A 15,048-nucleotide genomic window follows, 5' to 3' on the forward strand; every position below is an offset into this window, starting at 1 on the left:
TATATTGTTTTATATTTAGAGTGACGCACACATTTATATAAAGCAAATATTATCGCTTCAACTGTAACGGATTAAAAAAATAAAATGGGACATTGGCTACTTGTTTCCAGGTAACAGTTTACTGAATGTGCACTAATGTACAAATTTGGGCCAGTGGTCAGAAAATGCAGACATCCAAGTGCAGAACAAAACAAGTCAGAGTGTAAAGGACATTTTAGTCCATGTTTTAATTTAGCAGCATAACCAGATGGTCTTGAGGTATTTCTAAAAATTAAATTCACAGAAACTCATCCCCCACGATATTCATCCATACAACAGAAAACACGCACACGCCTGATTCAGACACCAAGAACCACAAGATTCACATTATACCACACACACACACACACACACACACACGCACACACACACACGCACACACACACACACACAGGACTGTGCTGAGCTGGCTCCTCATAGTGGCTTTTAAGGCAGGCACTCATTAATGGTGCAGTTTTGGCTGTGGGATAAGAAGAGAAGATCATTAAGGTTTTACCTGCAACATCTTTGTGTAATAAATGTTAGTCAAATAATAATGGCACATGTTAATCTAGAAGTCATTCATAAATAAAAAAAAAGGGATAACACTCAAATTCAGGCTTAAATCATGTTTTGAGAGTGAAAATCCTGGTCCTAAATTCCTTTAATTTAGCATAAATTCAAGATTCCTTGAGAAAAGTATTTGATACTGATCTGACCATGTCCACGGGCTACAACATCCTCCTCCTGGTGAGTCAGCGGGGGAGTCTTCCCCTAGAGAGTCCTCCCCTAGAGGGGAAGAGGACTCTCTAGGGGAAGACTCTTCCCCTCTAGGGGAGGACTCTTACCCTCTAGGGGAAGACTCTCTAGGGGAGGACTCTTACCCTCTAGGGGAAGACTCTCTAGGGGAAGACTCTTCCCCTCTAGGGGAGGACTCTCTAGGGGAAGCGCTTCCCCTCTAGGGGAGGACTCTCTAGGGGAAGACACTCTAGGGGAAGACACTCTAGGGGAGGACTCTTCCCCTCTAGGGGAAGACACTCTAGGGGAAGACTCTTCCCCTCTAGGGGAAGACACTCTAGGGGAGGACTCTTCCGGGGAGGACTCTTCCCCTCTAGGGGAGGACTCTCTAGGGGAAGACACTCTAGGGGAAGACTCTAGGGGAAGACTCTTCCCCTCTAGGGGAAGACTCTAGGGGAAGACTCTTCCCCTCTAGGGGAAGACTCTCTAGGGGGAGACACTCTAGGGGAAGACTCTCTAGGGGAGGACTCTTCCTCTCTAGGGGAGGACTCTTCCCCTCTAGGGGAAGACTCTCTAGGGGAGGACTCTTCCTCTCTAGGGGAGGACTCCTCCTCTCTAGGGGGAGGACTCTTCCTCTCTAGGGGGAGGACTCTTCCTCTCTAGGGGGAGGACTCTTTCTCTCTAGGGGAGGACTCTTCCTCTCTAGGGGAGGACTCTTCCTCTCTAGGGGAGGACTCTTCCGGGGAGGACTCCTCCTCTCTAGGGGAGGACTCCTCCTCTCTAGGGGAGGACTCCTCCTCTCTAGGGGAGGACTCTTCCTCTCTAGGGGAGGACTCTTCCGGGGAGGACTCCTCCTCTCTAGGGGAGGACTCCTCCTCTCTAGGGGAGGACTCTTCCTCTCTAGGGGAGGAGGACTCCTCTCTAGGGGAGGACTCTTCCTCTCTAGGGGAGGACTCCTCCTCTCTAGGGGAGGACTCTTCCTCTCTAGGGGAGGACTCCTCCTCTCTAGGGGAGGACTCTTCCTCTCTAGGGGAGGACTCTTCCTCTCTAGGGGAGGACTCCTCTCTAGGGGAGGACTCTTCCTCTCTAGGGGAGGACTCTTCCTCTCTAGGGGAGGACTCCTCCTCTCTAGGGGAGGACTCTTCTGGGGAGGACTCTTCCTCTCTAGAGGAGTCCTCCCCCCACTCGGTGTCAGAAGGCCAGGGCCGAGCCTCACCTTCTGGGCCCCTATCTTCTTCTCCAGCGGGCCCCCTTTGCTCTCCTTCCAGGGGTAGAAGTTGGAGCGCGGGGACGAGGAGGGGGGAGGGCGGGGCGCCGACGGCTTGGCGGACGGCGAGCGTTCCCCATTGTTATTGTTTCCCGCCTTGCGTCTCTTCACCAGCGCCCGGTGCTCAAAGTCCCGCCCCCCGTGACAGTTAGTGGCGGCGTGCGTGGCGGTGGCTTCGGCCGCCGCGGGCTGGCCCGCGGCCGGGGGGTGGAGCCGCTTGTACGACAAGGCTGTGGCCGGCGAATGGGTTTCTGAGGGGGAGGGCTGGGGGCGGGGCCTGCCCCCGGGCAAGAGGCTGCCGTTGGTCTGTCCGTGAGAAACGACGGGCGGGGGGTTGGTCTTGGAGGAGGAAGGGGCAGGGGAGAAGGGAGGGGGGCGGCCCCGGTCCTGAGGTGTGACGCAGTTCCTGTCGGGGCCCGAGGGCCCGCCCTCCTGCGAGGGCGCCTTGCGCTTCCGTAGCGCCGCCGCCGCCGCCGCCGCCGCCGCCGCCGCCGCCGCCGCGTCCCGCTGCCTCAGCGTCTGCTTGCTGGGCCGCCCCACGGGGTTCTTGGGTCGGCCCGGCCCCGAAGGGCCCGCCCCGCCGCTGGAGTTCTCCGACGGGGCGGGGGGCCTCCCCAGCCCGCGGCCGGACGAGGAGGAGCAGGACGAGGAGCAGGACGAGGAGCTGAGGTGACTTCCTGTGCGGACCTTGGAATGTAAGGAGGAGGAGGAGGAGGAGGAGGAGGAGGAGGAGGACGAGGAGGAGGAGGGAGAGGAGGTGGTGGTGGGCGCTGTGTGCTGAGGAGACTGGGGCCCCTGGGCTTGAGGAATCTTCCTGATTTAAAAAAGGGAGAACGGACACAGGATCAGGAAACTGGACGCGAAAACCAAACTAGTGATCCATTAAAAAAGAAAAGATCAGAGCCGAAATGCAAGGACACCTATATGATGCCTGCAGTCAGCTTCACTGTGAAATACTTTGATTTTAAGACAGGGATGTGAAGCCTCTACCGACTCTGCGAGCTCAATGGATCATTTACCAAACACAACCGGTATCTTTGTACTGTCACTGTTCACGCTGTAGGACGGAGGGAATTACATTTACACCTAGAATTACCGTCAACCGTCATATGCATCGATAATTCATATCAAAAGAAGTCTGCGCTACAAGCTGCAGGACGTAAATATAAGTTAGCTTTTGATTAAATAACGGAGTGAAGTGGAATCACAACAACTTCTCGGAACGAGTGATACTTTTAGTTATGAACAGGTTAACTACCTCAAAAACTAACGCCTCAAAAACATGGACGCATTAGAGAACGCGCCCACTTATCATAAACCCCCCTCAGCTCCTCGGACACTCATACATAACGCCACAGCGTGTGTGGATGTGTTGAGCTCTGTCAGAACCTGCGGTTCAGTTTTATGTACGCGTCTGCCAAGTCCAATTATACTCCACCATTAAAAAGCTACTGGCAAAGCCCTGGACAAGGTCTAGTCAACTTAAACCTTTAGCCCAACAACGCATGTGTCTCCTGAGGAAGCTGAAAGGGTTCGATGTCACAAAGGACATTTTATTCACGGTTTATCAGATCAAATTTGTCATCTCCGTCAACATAACATCTTGGTACAGCTTCCTAACAAGCAGATGCAAGGGAAAAGTGGCTAGGATAATTAAGGAGGCAAGCAAGATAACCAGCATCCCACAAAAACAGCTTTCAGACTTGCACACTCAGGCAGTGGAAAGGAAGACCAATTCCATTCTCCTGGATCCCTCCCACCCCCTCTACGGCCGTGTTGAGCTGCTTCCGTCAGGCAGTAGACACAGAGTGCCTCTGGCCAAAAAATCCCTCTACAAAATCCTTCATACCCAAGGCAATACACACACACAACATACTTCTTACACAAGCAGCACATACACACAATTAGGGGGAACAGATTGCCTTCAATCAAAGACAATTTTCTAACATGGCAACATGTTGGACAAATAAAGCTTTTGAACTTTAAACCTGAGGAGTTCATCTCATGACACACATTGTGAAAGCAGACCACACAGTTAAGAATACGGAATTAGAATTTCTCTATTTGAAGGAATGCTGCAGGACTGCAAAGCCCAGCATGCATTATGTCCGCCCCTAGAGGGCAGCGATGCTCCTAGGAATCCTAAAAACTGTACTTTGTGCAGATAATGTCAGATATAAACATGCTTAATATTGAGGGAGTGTGTGAGTGAGTCCCTTACCTCCACAGGTGGGCGCTGATGTGCTGCTCCAGCATGGAGCTGAGGGCTGACCTCAGGTGGTGCAGGCGGCGGTCGAAGGTGTACACGCCATGGCCGAGCGCGTGGCTGCCAAACGAGCACACCTGGGGAGGGGAGGGGCCTCATTACACAGGTATTCAGCCAAACACAACACTACTGCACCAGTCCAAACAACACCTCCCGGGCGCCGTTTCCCGAACGCATCGTTAGCCTGAGTGGATCGTGAAGCGCGTCGTACGAGCATCGTACAGTTTTCACACCGTTTCCCGAAAGCATCGTTGGTAACGAACGGCGTGAAAACGCTCGTAGCTAACGAGGACTCCAGGGGTACTCGAACGATGCTAAGAGCATCGTTAGCCTACTATAGCCTCAGTGGCGTCACCAGCGGACATTCCTAGTATTGGATGCGTTTTATTAAAACACATCCAATACCACGGAATGCCCAGCTGGCGCAATTTAGCAACCACAAACAGTGGTTACTGCCGATATATTACTCATAGACTGCTGTTAGATTTAAACAGCAAAGACGGACATCAACAACATAATTTATTGCAGCAATCAAAAATTCCAAAAATACATGCGCAGCCGAAATGAACCGATCAAACGCCACGTCACAAGGCATATAATAAAATCAATTGTTTCCATTGCTCTTGTGTGGGAGGTCGCTTTCGAGCTGCACTTGCTGTCTCCCTCTGATTTTAATTCAACCACTGTGGTTAAAATGCCCTCATATTGATCAATGACAAAAGACATAGGCTACAGTAGACCTGCATCATGCTGAGACCAGCGGGTGTCGGAGAATTTCTGCAGGCGTTTTTTGTTACGATTGTTTGCATTAAGCCCTGTAGGCGCTGCGGTGAGGCTGTGATGAAGTTCACTATTTATTGGACCGTGTCTAGATAGTAATGAACATCCCTGACCATAGTTAATCGCGTTTGTAGTCTACACTCAGACGTAAACTCATTTATTGCATGCGGGTGTCTTCATTCATAAACAAAATAAAACATTCAGGAGTTTGCAGTAATACAAATTATTCTCAAGAGGTCTAGACTCCGTGCGCAGCCCCGCCTTCCCCAGTGAACCAAGAAAGCCCGCGCCGTGACGAACGGGGGATTCGACCCCCTCGGTTTTACTCAGCAAACTTGAGATAAGAAGGTGAAATCGCCGGGCGTGCAAAGCTGCGACCGAACCGGCTTGGCAGTGTAAAAAGACCTATAGCCTACTTCATCCTGCCCAACAGTATGGGCAGGATCTAGACCAAGCTCTCCTAATCGGGTCAGCCATAGCCGTGTGTCAATGCCTAGCCTCTGCGTTTGAATGATAATGAATGAATGGAACGTTGCATTTTTAATGTCTACAAATACTCTAGACTAGAGAGTGCGCGCCAATCAATGAGACTGCTAATGCAATAGATGCAGGCCTGTTAGAATGTGCTGGAAACAAGATCTGTGGCCTCCCAATGTGTTTGAGAGCCATCAGTAATGTGTTCCGTGTTATGAAGGCCAAGTCGTCCATCAGGTGTTAGTGAAATGTAAGAATATCAGTTTCTAAGGAATTGTGCTGTAGGAGACAAGGAAACCATCTGGCTGTCGATCCCATGAAACGTAAATACATCCAAATATTGAATTTCAAATGGACTAACTTTTATAAGCCATAATTAAAAAACACAAAGTGCTGAATGTGAGTAACCCCTAGGCCCAGCGGACGGGTGGGGGGTCTTCAGGGGTCTTACCGCCAGGGGCCTGGGATGGGAGGGGGAGGAGGGGTACGGAGCTGGCTCCTCCGCTCCCTCCCCGTCGCTGTCGTCACTGGAGAGGGGCCCCTGGACCAGCGGAGAGGGGGCCCCAGGGCTGCCGTCGTCCTGCCGCGACATCTCATCATCGGGGCCGCTCTCTGACGAGGCCCGGGACCGACTGGGAGAGGGGGGGGGACAGAAGGGCGTCTCAAATAAGGATTGAAAACATTAAACAACGTTGTCCACACAAACAGGTGGACCACCGTTCCCCATTCATGTTCCCAAATCGGTTCCGTCGGTAAGAACGTTGAACTGGAGTACCGCTGAGTGTGGGTTATGGTGTAATCCATTTGAATGGTACGTACGACCTGCTATAGCCAGAACGAGACGCAAATTCCTGTTTTGCAGCACTTATAGCGTTCCCGTTTCGCATTAGCTAGTCATTGTTAAGTTAGCTACATTAGCCTCTTAGGCTAACCAGCTCGAAAACAAACACACAACTTAACATTGTATTTTACGCACAGAAAGACCGTGCAATGCATTAATTGGTGATTGAAATAAAGTAGCAATGTAATCAGGTATGCAAGAGCATTTAAAATATATATTTAAATGACCAACTTGGTACAAATAAAAAGAAAATAAATCTCTCTACAGGGCAGCCATCTTTGTTGTTGAGTCGTACGGACGGCCTCACTGAACTCACTCTACTTTCAGAACAGCGAGATGGACCGACCAAAAGGGGGCGTTCCTCAGTGAAAAGCCGCAAGAAAGCTGGGAGATTTACAACTTACGACTAGCACGTACCGGCGTACCATACAAATGGATTACACCACTACTCGAACCTAACAAAACCAGTCGATTCACGTTCAACAGATGAATCGTATATCACACAAATACCTACATTTATGAATTACATTTTTTAACATTTTAAAGTCCGGTTTTATTTCGGTCCAAGGCGGGCAGCGTCTTGGAAGTCAGTCAGGGTTCTGGGAGACAGATTCTGCTTTCATATGATGTGTGCTCAGGAAGGTTTGGAGCAGTGACGGGAGAGACAGGCAGTGTGCAGCGCTGGTGTGTGGAAAACAACCTACTTAAGTTCCACTTAGTATACAGAGCTAAAAGGTGGTTTGTACGCTGTCCAGTTTTACTGAAATTGCACCGCAGCACTAGTGACACTCAAAATGAGAGCCTCCATACAAAACACGCACACTATTCTGGATGAGGGATCGGTCGAAAAGGAAAGAGTGAATCCTAACACGAGTTGTGACCTTATGACCCGCGGGTTATTAAAAGGAGGTTTTAATAAAGGATGAGAAGGGAGTTGGCTCGGGAGGAACCGGCAGTTAAGAAAAAAAACATTTTACAGTACACCAAAGTAAGTTCCTCTTTTCTCATGAATATAAAGATAGATGGTGCGAGGACAAGCGGAAGAAAAACGTTCCGCCACCTTATTTATGGTGCAACCAAAAACGAAACCTCCCTGAGCATTTACAAATGGTACAAGAGGTGGGCTGGGTGTCAAGCCCTCCGACCTGCTGTACCAGTGAGGCACGACTGGAGATCATTGTGTCCAGAAAGTTGCCAGAGGCACGGTGGTTCTCCGCCATGGCACCCGGCCCTCTGTGACCCGACAGGACACCCCCTGGGGGTGTCCTGTCGGGTCACAGAGGGCCGGGTGCCATGGCGGAGAACCGACCCACACCCACCTGAAGGCAGGGAGGGTGGCCAGCGGTCTCCTGCAGTGGGGCGCCCCGGTGGGTTCCCTGGGGGCCTCGGGGCTGGAGGGGAGCCCCGAGGACAGGCTGCCGTCCAGCGACTGGGGGCCCTTCTCCCGGACCTTGGTCTTCAGCTCCGCCACCAGCTGGTCAAAGTTTTTACTTCGCCCCGGCACCTTCCTACGCTGGTGGATGGAGTGGATCTGGGAGGGGGGGGGGGGGGATACGTTGAGCATCCTGACATCCACTTTGAACAACCCCCCCTTCTGTTAGCGTCTATGGAGACCTTCCTACCCAAAAGTTACTTTATGGATTCATTGCACAGCTGGACACTTAAAAGCAACATACAGCGACTTAATTGCAGTTAAGCTAAAACACTAAACAAATTTATAGATTAACACCAGTCAACCCAAAACAGTTATATGATCGTCACCTGCAGTAATTCCCCGATTTAGAGAAGAAGGAGGTTGAATACGTAATTGTTGCCATTTTCCCCGTGAACGTTCCACTATTGAATACAGGTACCACCTTTTTCTTGGACGTGTGGACCTCTATGGGGCCGGTGTGTGTGGTCGCGTGGAGCTCTGTCCTGTCTGGTGTGTGTGTGTGTGTGTGGACCTCTATGGGGCCGGTGTGTGTGGTCGCGTGGAGCTCTGTCCTGTCTGGTGTGTGTGTGTGTGTGTGGACCTCTATGGGGCCGGTGTGTGTGGTCGCGTGGAGCTCTGTCCTGTCTGGTGTGTGTGTGTGTGGACCTCTATGGGGCCGGTGTGTGTGGTCGCGTGGAGCTCTGTCCTGTCTGGTGTGTGTGTGTGTGTGTGTGTGTGTGTGTGTGTGTGTGTGTGTGGACCTCTATGGGGCCGGTGTGTGTGGTCGCGTGGAGCTCTGTCCTGTCTGGTGTGTGTGGTTCTCTCTCTGGACGATGTCTGTGGTCGTGTGGAGCTCTGTCCTGTCTGGTGTGTGTGGTTCTCTCTCTGGACGATGTCTGTGGTCGCGTGGAGCTCTGTCCTGTCTGGTGTGTGTGTGTGTGTGTGTGTGGACCTCTATGGGGCCGGTGTGTGTGGTCGCGTGGAGCTCTGTCCTGTCTGGTGTGTGTGTGTGTGTGTGTGTGGACCTCTATGGGGCCGGTGTGTGTGGTCGCGTGGAGCTCTGTCCTGTCTGGTGTGTGTGTGTGTGGACCTCTATGGGGCCGGTGTGTGTGGTCGCGTGGAGCTCTGTCCTGTCTGGTGTGTGTGTGTGTGTGTGTGTGTGGACCTCTATGGGGCCGGTGTGTGTGGTCGCGTGGAGCTCTGTCCTGTCTGGTGTGTGTGGTTCTCTCTCTGGACGATGTCTGTGGTCGTGTGGAGCTCTGTCCTGTCTGGTGTGTGTGGTTCTCTCTCTGGACGATGTCTGTGGTCGCGTGGAGCTCTGTCCTGTCTGGTGTGTGTGTGGTTCTCTCTCTGGACGATGTCTGTGGTCGCGTGGAGCTCTGTCCTGTCTGGTGTGTGTGGTTCTCTCTCTGGACGATGTCTGTGGTCGCGTGGAGCTCTGTCCTGTCTGGTGTGTGTGGTTCTCTCTCTGGACGATGTCTGTGGTCGCGTGGAGCTCTGTCCTGTCTGGTGTGTGTGGTTCTCTCTCTGGACGATGTCTGTGGTCGCGTGGAGCTCTGTCCTGTCTGGTGTGTGTGGTTCTCTCTCTGGACGATGTCTGTGGTCGCGTGGAGCTCTGTCCTGTCTGGTGTGTGGTTCTCTCTCTGGACGATGTCTGTGGTCGCGTGGGGCTCTGTCCTGTCTGGTGTGTGTGGTTCTCTCTCTGGACGATGTCTGTGGTCGTGTGGAGCTCTGTCCTGTCTGGTGTGTGTGTGGACCTCTATGGGGCCGGTGTGTGTGGTCGCATGGAGCTCTGTCCTGTCTGGTGTGTGGTTCTCTCTCTGGACGATGTCTGTGGTCGTGTGGAGCTCTGTCCTGTCTGGTGTGTGTGGTTCTCTCTCTGGACGATGTCTGTGGTCGTGTGGAGCTCTGTCCTGTCTGGTGTGTGTGGTTCTCTCTCTGGGCGATGTCTGTGGTCGTGTGGAGCTCTGTCCTGTCTGGTGTGTGTGGTTCTCTCTCTGGACGATGTCTGTGGTCGTGTGGAGCTCTGCCGGGGGGTTATAGGGTCACCTATAGTTTAACACTACGGTGCGTTACATACACGTCGTCGCTCATTATAAACGCTCAACCTCAACGTCGATACTAAACTAAGTATCGCAAACATGCCGTGGGCCGTAACCATGGGGATGACATGGCCTCCTCCTTCCTAGAACTCCCCAAACACCTTTTTTTTTATTTCAGTGTTTGAATTCGAGCTGAAATGTTGGGTTCACTGGCTCTTTAACCGGCCAATCACAGTTGAGCACAGCAGATGAGACTCAAACTGTTAATTTCTGCAAAACCAATTTCATCGTCTTTCAAAACGTTCTGTTTTGTATCATGTCGCCTTAAGGCCCCCCTCCCGAGTAGCCCAGTCTGCTGTGATTGGTCGAACGCTTTGTGTGTGCGTCTGCAAAAATCTGACAAGATCCGAAAAACATTGCGGGTAGCTGGGAGACATGACTGCTGCACTTCAGCTCCGCCCACCAGACAAAAGTTCTAGATTTTTCTACTTAGGTAAAACATGTATACATACGATATACAATAGTCTGAAGCAAAGGGAAAAGTCGAAGAAGCATGACATCAACCCTTTAAAGTTTGTAACTATCAGTACATTCACTCTAGCCTCGCCCTATACTGTCTGCATTATCTCTGCCGTGAAGAGCAGATGGCAGAGATCCGTTATCGTTTAAGTTGGTCTTGAGTAGGAATTCCCCTTTGGTGCATCCAGGAAACGGGTTGCAAGCGTGGTGGTGTTGCTGACATGACATTGGAACAAGTGAGGTAGGCAGTAGACCTACAGTAGGATATTTAAATCCTTTTTTTATTCCAAGCAGCGACCCCCCACCTCTCCCACTCCTTTGTGTCATTTCCCGTTCGCCGCGTCATCCTGTCATAACTGGAAGCGGCCTTTGTATCTACTTCCTCCTTCACACAGCGACCATATAAGCACTTCCTGTATCACTGAGGCCTAGTGTACAGATTCTGTGTTGCGTTTAGCGAGGCATTTCTCGGCAGAGCAAACGTACAACAGGTTAGTCCATGACCTGGAGCGTGTGACTAGAAGCTAGAAGAATATCATATTACCATTTGATACTAATCCAGCTATGCTTACTTAAGCAATAATCTCACTCACAGGTGTGTGTGTCTGTCTGTCTGTGCTTGCGTCTGTGGGTTTGTGTGTGTCTTTGCCTGTGTGTGCGTGTCTCTGCGTGCATGTCTGTGATGTGTGCGTGCTTCTTACGTTGCAGGTGAGGAGCCGCGTGCAAACCTTCTTTCTGTCCGGGTCCAGCACTCCACAGTGTTTGTCCAGGTCACATTCCCTCCCTGGGGACACACACACACACACACACACACACACACACACAGTGATTTAGGGTCCGAGGCGGATATATGTGTGTTATTGAGAGGGGCTGTGAGTACCTGTTTTGGTTCGATGCAGACACCGATCTGCCAAACAACAACACCAAAATGTCCAATCAATATCATAAATAGATGACTTGTGTAATCCTCTTTAGTGTGGTCAACAGAGACGCTCCAGTTCACGAGTACCCTAGCGCCCCCGACCACACAGCCCGACGGCAGTGGGGCCCGGTTACAGAATGGGCCGTCACGCGTGGCATCGGGGTGACACTATAACAGCAGATAACGACGCACTGCCCTCCTCCACCTGCCACCCCCATACTTACTGGAGGCCACTTTGTTGTACGGTCTGGGGACCCGGTGGGAGGCGCCCCCCGGCCCGGCCCCGGGCCCCACCGCGGGGTCCTTCTTCTGGGCGGAGGGGGTCCCTCCGCCTCGCTCCCCCGGGGACTGCCGGCCCGGCGGAGGGGTGGCTCCCCCGTGGGGCCAGGGCGGCTCTCGGAGAGACCGGGGCGGCGAGCCAAGCAGGGGGTCCAGGACCGGAGGGGGCTTGAACGCGGGCGCCTCCGTGCGTCCGCCGCCGCCGCTGTGAGGCGGCTTCTCCAGGGGGGAGCGTCTGGGGGTGGGAGGGGAGGAACAACAGACTGAGTTAGGCTCAGAGGCTCGGGTCATCGTCGCCCACCCCACCCACCCGACAACCGGTCACTACTCGATACGTAGTCAACGTCCGAATGAGAAGACATCTGGCACGCTATTGGTGGCCCGTTTCGACACCTTGATCTAAAAGAACCACGGCCTGCCCCCCGGTCCCGGCGTACCGTCCTGCCTCCTTGGAGCTCTTGGCTTGTCTGTGCTGGGGCGGGTCGGAGGGGGAGGGCGGAGGCGTCGGCGGAGGCGGAGGCCCCGGCGGCCCCGGCTTGGGAGGGCCGCGGGGCCCCGGGCCCGGGGCCCCGCGGCCCTCCCAAGCCGGGGCCGCCGGGGCGCTGGGGGCGTGCGAGTGGCCGTGGCGAGGACCCTGCTGGGCCTGCGGGGCCGGGGCCCGCAGGCGGGCGCAGACCTTGGCCGGGGGCCCGTGGCGCCGCTCGCAGTGCTTCTCGAAGGCCTGGGGCTTCACCACCTGGCCGCAGTGGCCGCACACCACCAGGTAGAAGTCGTCCTGGCCCGGGTAGTGGCCGAAGATGCACATGTCTGGACGGACGGACGGACGGACGGACGGGGGGGGGGGGGGGGAAGCCAGTGAGTAATACACGATGCAGCACATTCCTATCGTACTAACCGCTCAGATGAACACGTTTAGACAGGGCAAATGCCCGAGTCATGACAACAAACAAAGCGATAAAGAACAGGGTTCAGCATACGTCTACAGAACAGGCAGTGCTTTACAGACACCCTGGCTCTGAAGACTTGAACCGTAAAAACCATGAACGCCCTTAAAGGACGGCTAATAAAGTTGAGCGCTGAGAGGCCAAATGTAGCCGGCTTCTCAGCGCAACTTGATCGCTCACGAGTGACGGTGAAAGGTACCTCTCTCCGGAACCGTTCCAGGCAAAAAATCCAAAACACAAGCACAAGCGAGTACCCGTGCACGCCACCACCAAATGAAACAGGGTAAAGCGCCCGTCTGAGCGCTGCTACCGTGAACAACACTGCTACGACTGCTACTGCTACTATGATAGAGAGCCAGGCTGGTGTTTTAAAGCTTGGCAGCGTTGCCGTAACATCTTGTTCCAACAGCAGGTTCAGCCGCCCCAACAAACATTGACTAAACATGTTACAAACAGCAAAGTGAGGAGCCCCACCAACACACATCCAGACTGGGCGGCCCTTGGTCCAGAAGGACTTACCCTCCTTGCTGAGCGACATGGCCTCAGCTGCCTTTTTGCCATTCTTGCCGCTCTCTTCTACATCAGCCCCTGGAAGACAGATCACAGATATAACAGGACATCTTAAGACCTCTGCGCCCTCTTGTTGATGGAAATCCTAATATCAAATAAATCAAGCAAAGGGAGGGACATAGGTCAAAGCTATTGGCAACATCTTTAAAAATGAAGGTATCACCACAAAAGTTCTACAACGGGGGCCTTCCAGCTACACTCTGGAACAGCTTGAGGAAGGGATATACTTTGTATACTAAACTAATGGACGTCTGAAATGCTTGTAGTTGCATCGCCGGGTAGCCATCAGCAGTATGGGGCCAAAGGTGAGCTAGTTAGGTTCGGAGTGGCACTCGGACGGATGCCAGACCAAGATAAAGCGCACTAAAAATGTCAGCAGGGTAAACCACTCCTTGGTCAAGGAGGCAAAATGAGTGGTTCCTCTTCAAAACGTTTTGCTTCACAGAGATTGGAATGGGGGTTGGTGGTGCTGTCACCCGTCAGAGGGACAGTGTACCAGGTGAGGGGACCATGAAGTCACGACCCTTGATATCAGAGGCTCGGCTGGGGTTTACACGGTGGCCCCAGCCTCAGACTCCACCTCCCGTGGCTAGCGGCGTTAGCAGCATTAGCTCGATGCTTGACGGCTGGCCGAGCCGGGAGCTAGCCGCCAGCTAGCGCTCCATTGCAATAAGTTGTATCGCCCTACCATCCACACAGAGGCTAATTCCGCTCTCTGAAAGCACTGATGTGGAGCGTGTTTCATTGGCACACAGAGCGCTGCCCATCCCCTGCCCGCTCCGTGTTGAGGATGAAGTGTATACATGTGTAATATGGTGCTGAAATTGAAATGAGTATCACTATTCTCTGGCTGAAGACCTGGGAGGACCTGGGAGAGAGCAACATGTTAGGGGGCCAGCGCTAGGACCCGGCAGGGTCTTTGTTTGGGTAACATGGTTAGCGCTGCCCGCCGTTTCCGCGAGAATAAACGCCGACGGGTTCATCAATCGTCTCCATTACCAGCCGATACGGATGAAAACGTGCTTCCTTACCATCCGACGCGGTCACACCGGCCCTCTCGGCCCAGGTGCTCCAGCTTTGGCCCTCGAAATCACCGAGGCTAGGCACCCGCCGTTCCAGAGCAGCCATTGCTTTCACTGCGCGTTCACGCACCGCCATCATCACTGCGCGGCAAGCGACTTACGTCATAAAGCGCGCTCCCGGTTATGATAGGAAGTTCCTGCATGCACGTCCATGAGCCTCCCACACACACGCACCGTCTGTCTTCAGATTGAGAAGTTGAGGCCTAATGTGTCTTGCTTCTGATTAAAAACACAAGCAGAAATGGAACACTTTCTAAGTACCCATATTTAGATTGTGGGCAATGCTTCTCATTTCGCAGCCTCAGGGACACCGAGACTGGGGTGATGTGACCCAGCTGACCTCTGCCTTTCTCATACACTCCGCGTCAGTCCTGATGAATAAAACCACACTAAGCCAACAGCTCATTTGAATTGGCTATGATAAATGTAAATACAGGGGCTGCTGCCTAGACTTTTGACCCTCAGTGCAATTTTAAAAATAAACGAATCTTTCAGAGATAAACACTTTACTTGCCTGCAGGGCCAACCCTGTTTGTACCAGAAGTTTGGAATAGCAGAATATATACTCGTGAGGGCAGCCCACCGATTTCTTAATCCCTCCAAGTGCTTAAGCCCTAAAGGTCAAGTCAAGGCTGTGGTGAAAAATCAACCAGCAAGGTGTCTGAAACCCTGTGCGATGGGGGTGTCGTTACCACGCAGTGGTCATCACAACACTGCTATCACCTGGGGGGATACGTGCTATTTGTATAATTACAATTTTTTATAAGTTTGATTTCCAAACATTGAGATTTTGTTATTACATTCCCTTTTTCCTTTGTTGCCCTTTGGTATATTCATGAAACAGAAAAGCCTCTCGTCACTTGTTCAATACGCAAATGACGTAAACTAACAT

General features: G+C 52.6%; 1 protein-coding gene across 1 annotated transcript; it reads right to left on the minus strand.

Moving 5' to 3' along the window:
• Positions 1–122: 122 nt before the first annotated feature.
• On the minus strand, positions 123–14,236 carry atxn7l2a (ataxin 7-like 2a). The gene is made up of 11 exons (XM_079740883.1): positions 14,106–14,236; positions 13,024–13,092; positions 11,998–12,367; positions 11,506–11,795; positions 11,240–11,266; positions 11,061–11,143; positions 7,704–7,915; positions 5,995–6,175; positions 4,245–4,366; positions 1,973–2,837; positions 123–499 (listed from the first exon to the last, which is right to left on the minus strand). The coding sequence occupies exons 1-11, from the start codon at positions 14,233–14,235 to the stop codon at positions 482–484; spliced, it is 2,367 nt and encodes a 788-aa protein (XP_079597009.1). The 5' UTR covers position 14,236; the 3' UTR covers positions 123–481.
• Between the last annotated feature and the right edge of the window lie 812 nt (positions 14,237–15,048).

The sequence above is a fragment of the Pollachius pollachius genome, assembly GCF_949987615.1.
Source record: "Pollachius pollachius genome assembly, chromosome: 8".
In the NCBI taxonomy this organism is placed as follows: Eukaryota; Metazoa; Chordata; class Actinopteri; order Gadiformes; family Gadidae; genus Pollachius; species Pollachius pollachius.

Excerpts from the sequence above, each read along its gene's own strand:
- atxn7l2a (XM_079740883.1), bottom strand. The coding sequence starts at position 14,235 with ATGATGGCGGTGCGTGAACGCGCAGTGAAAGCAATGGCTGCTCTGGAA. Across the intron at positions 11,144-11,239 it reads TCTGCATCGAACCAAAACAG|GGAGGGAATGTGACCTGGAC; the intron begins GTACTCACAGCC and ends GTGTGTCCCCAG. Across the intron at positions 2,838-4,244 it reads ATCAGCGCCCACCTGTGGAG|GAAGATTCCTCAAGCCCAGG; the intron begins GTAAGGGACTCA and ends TTTTTAAATCAG.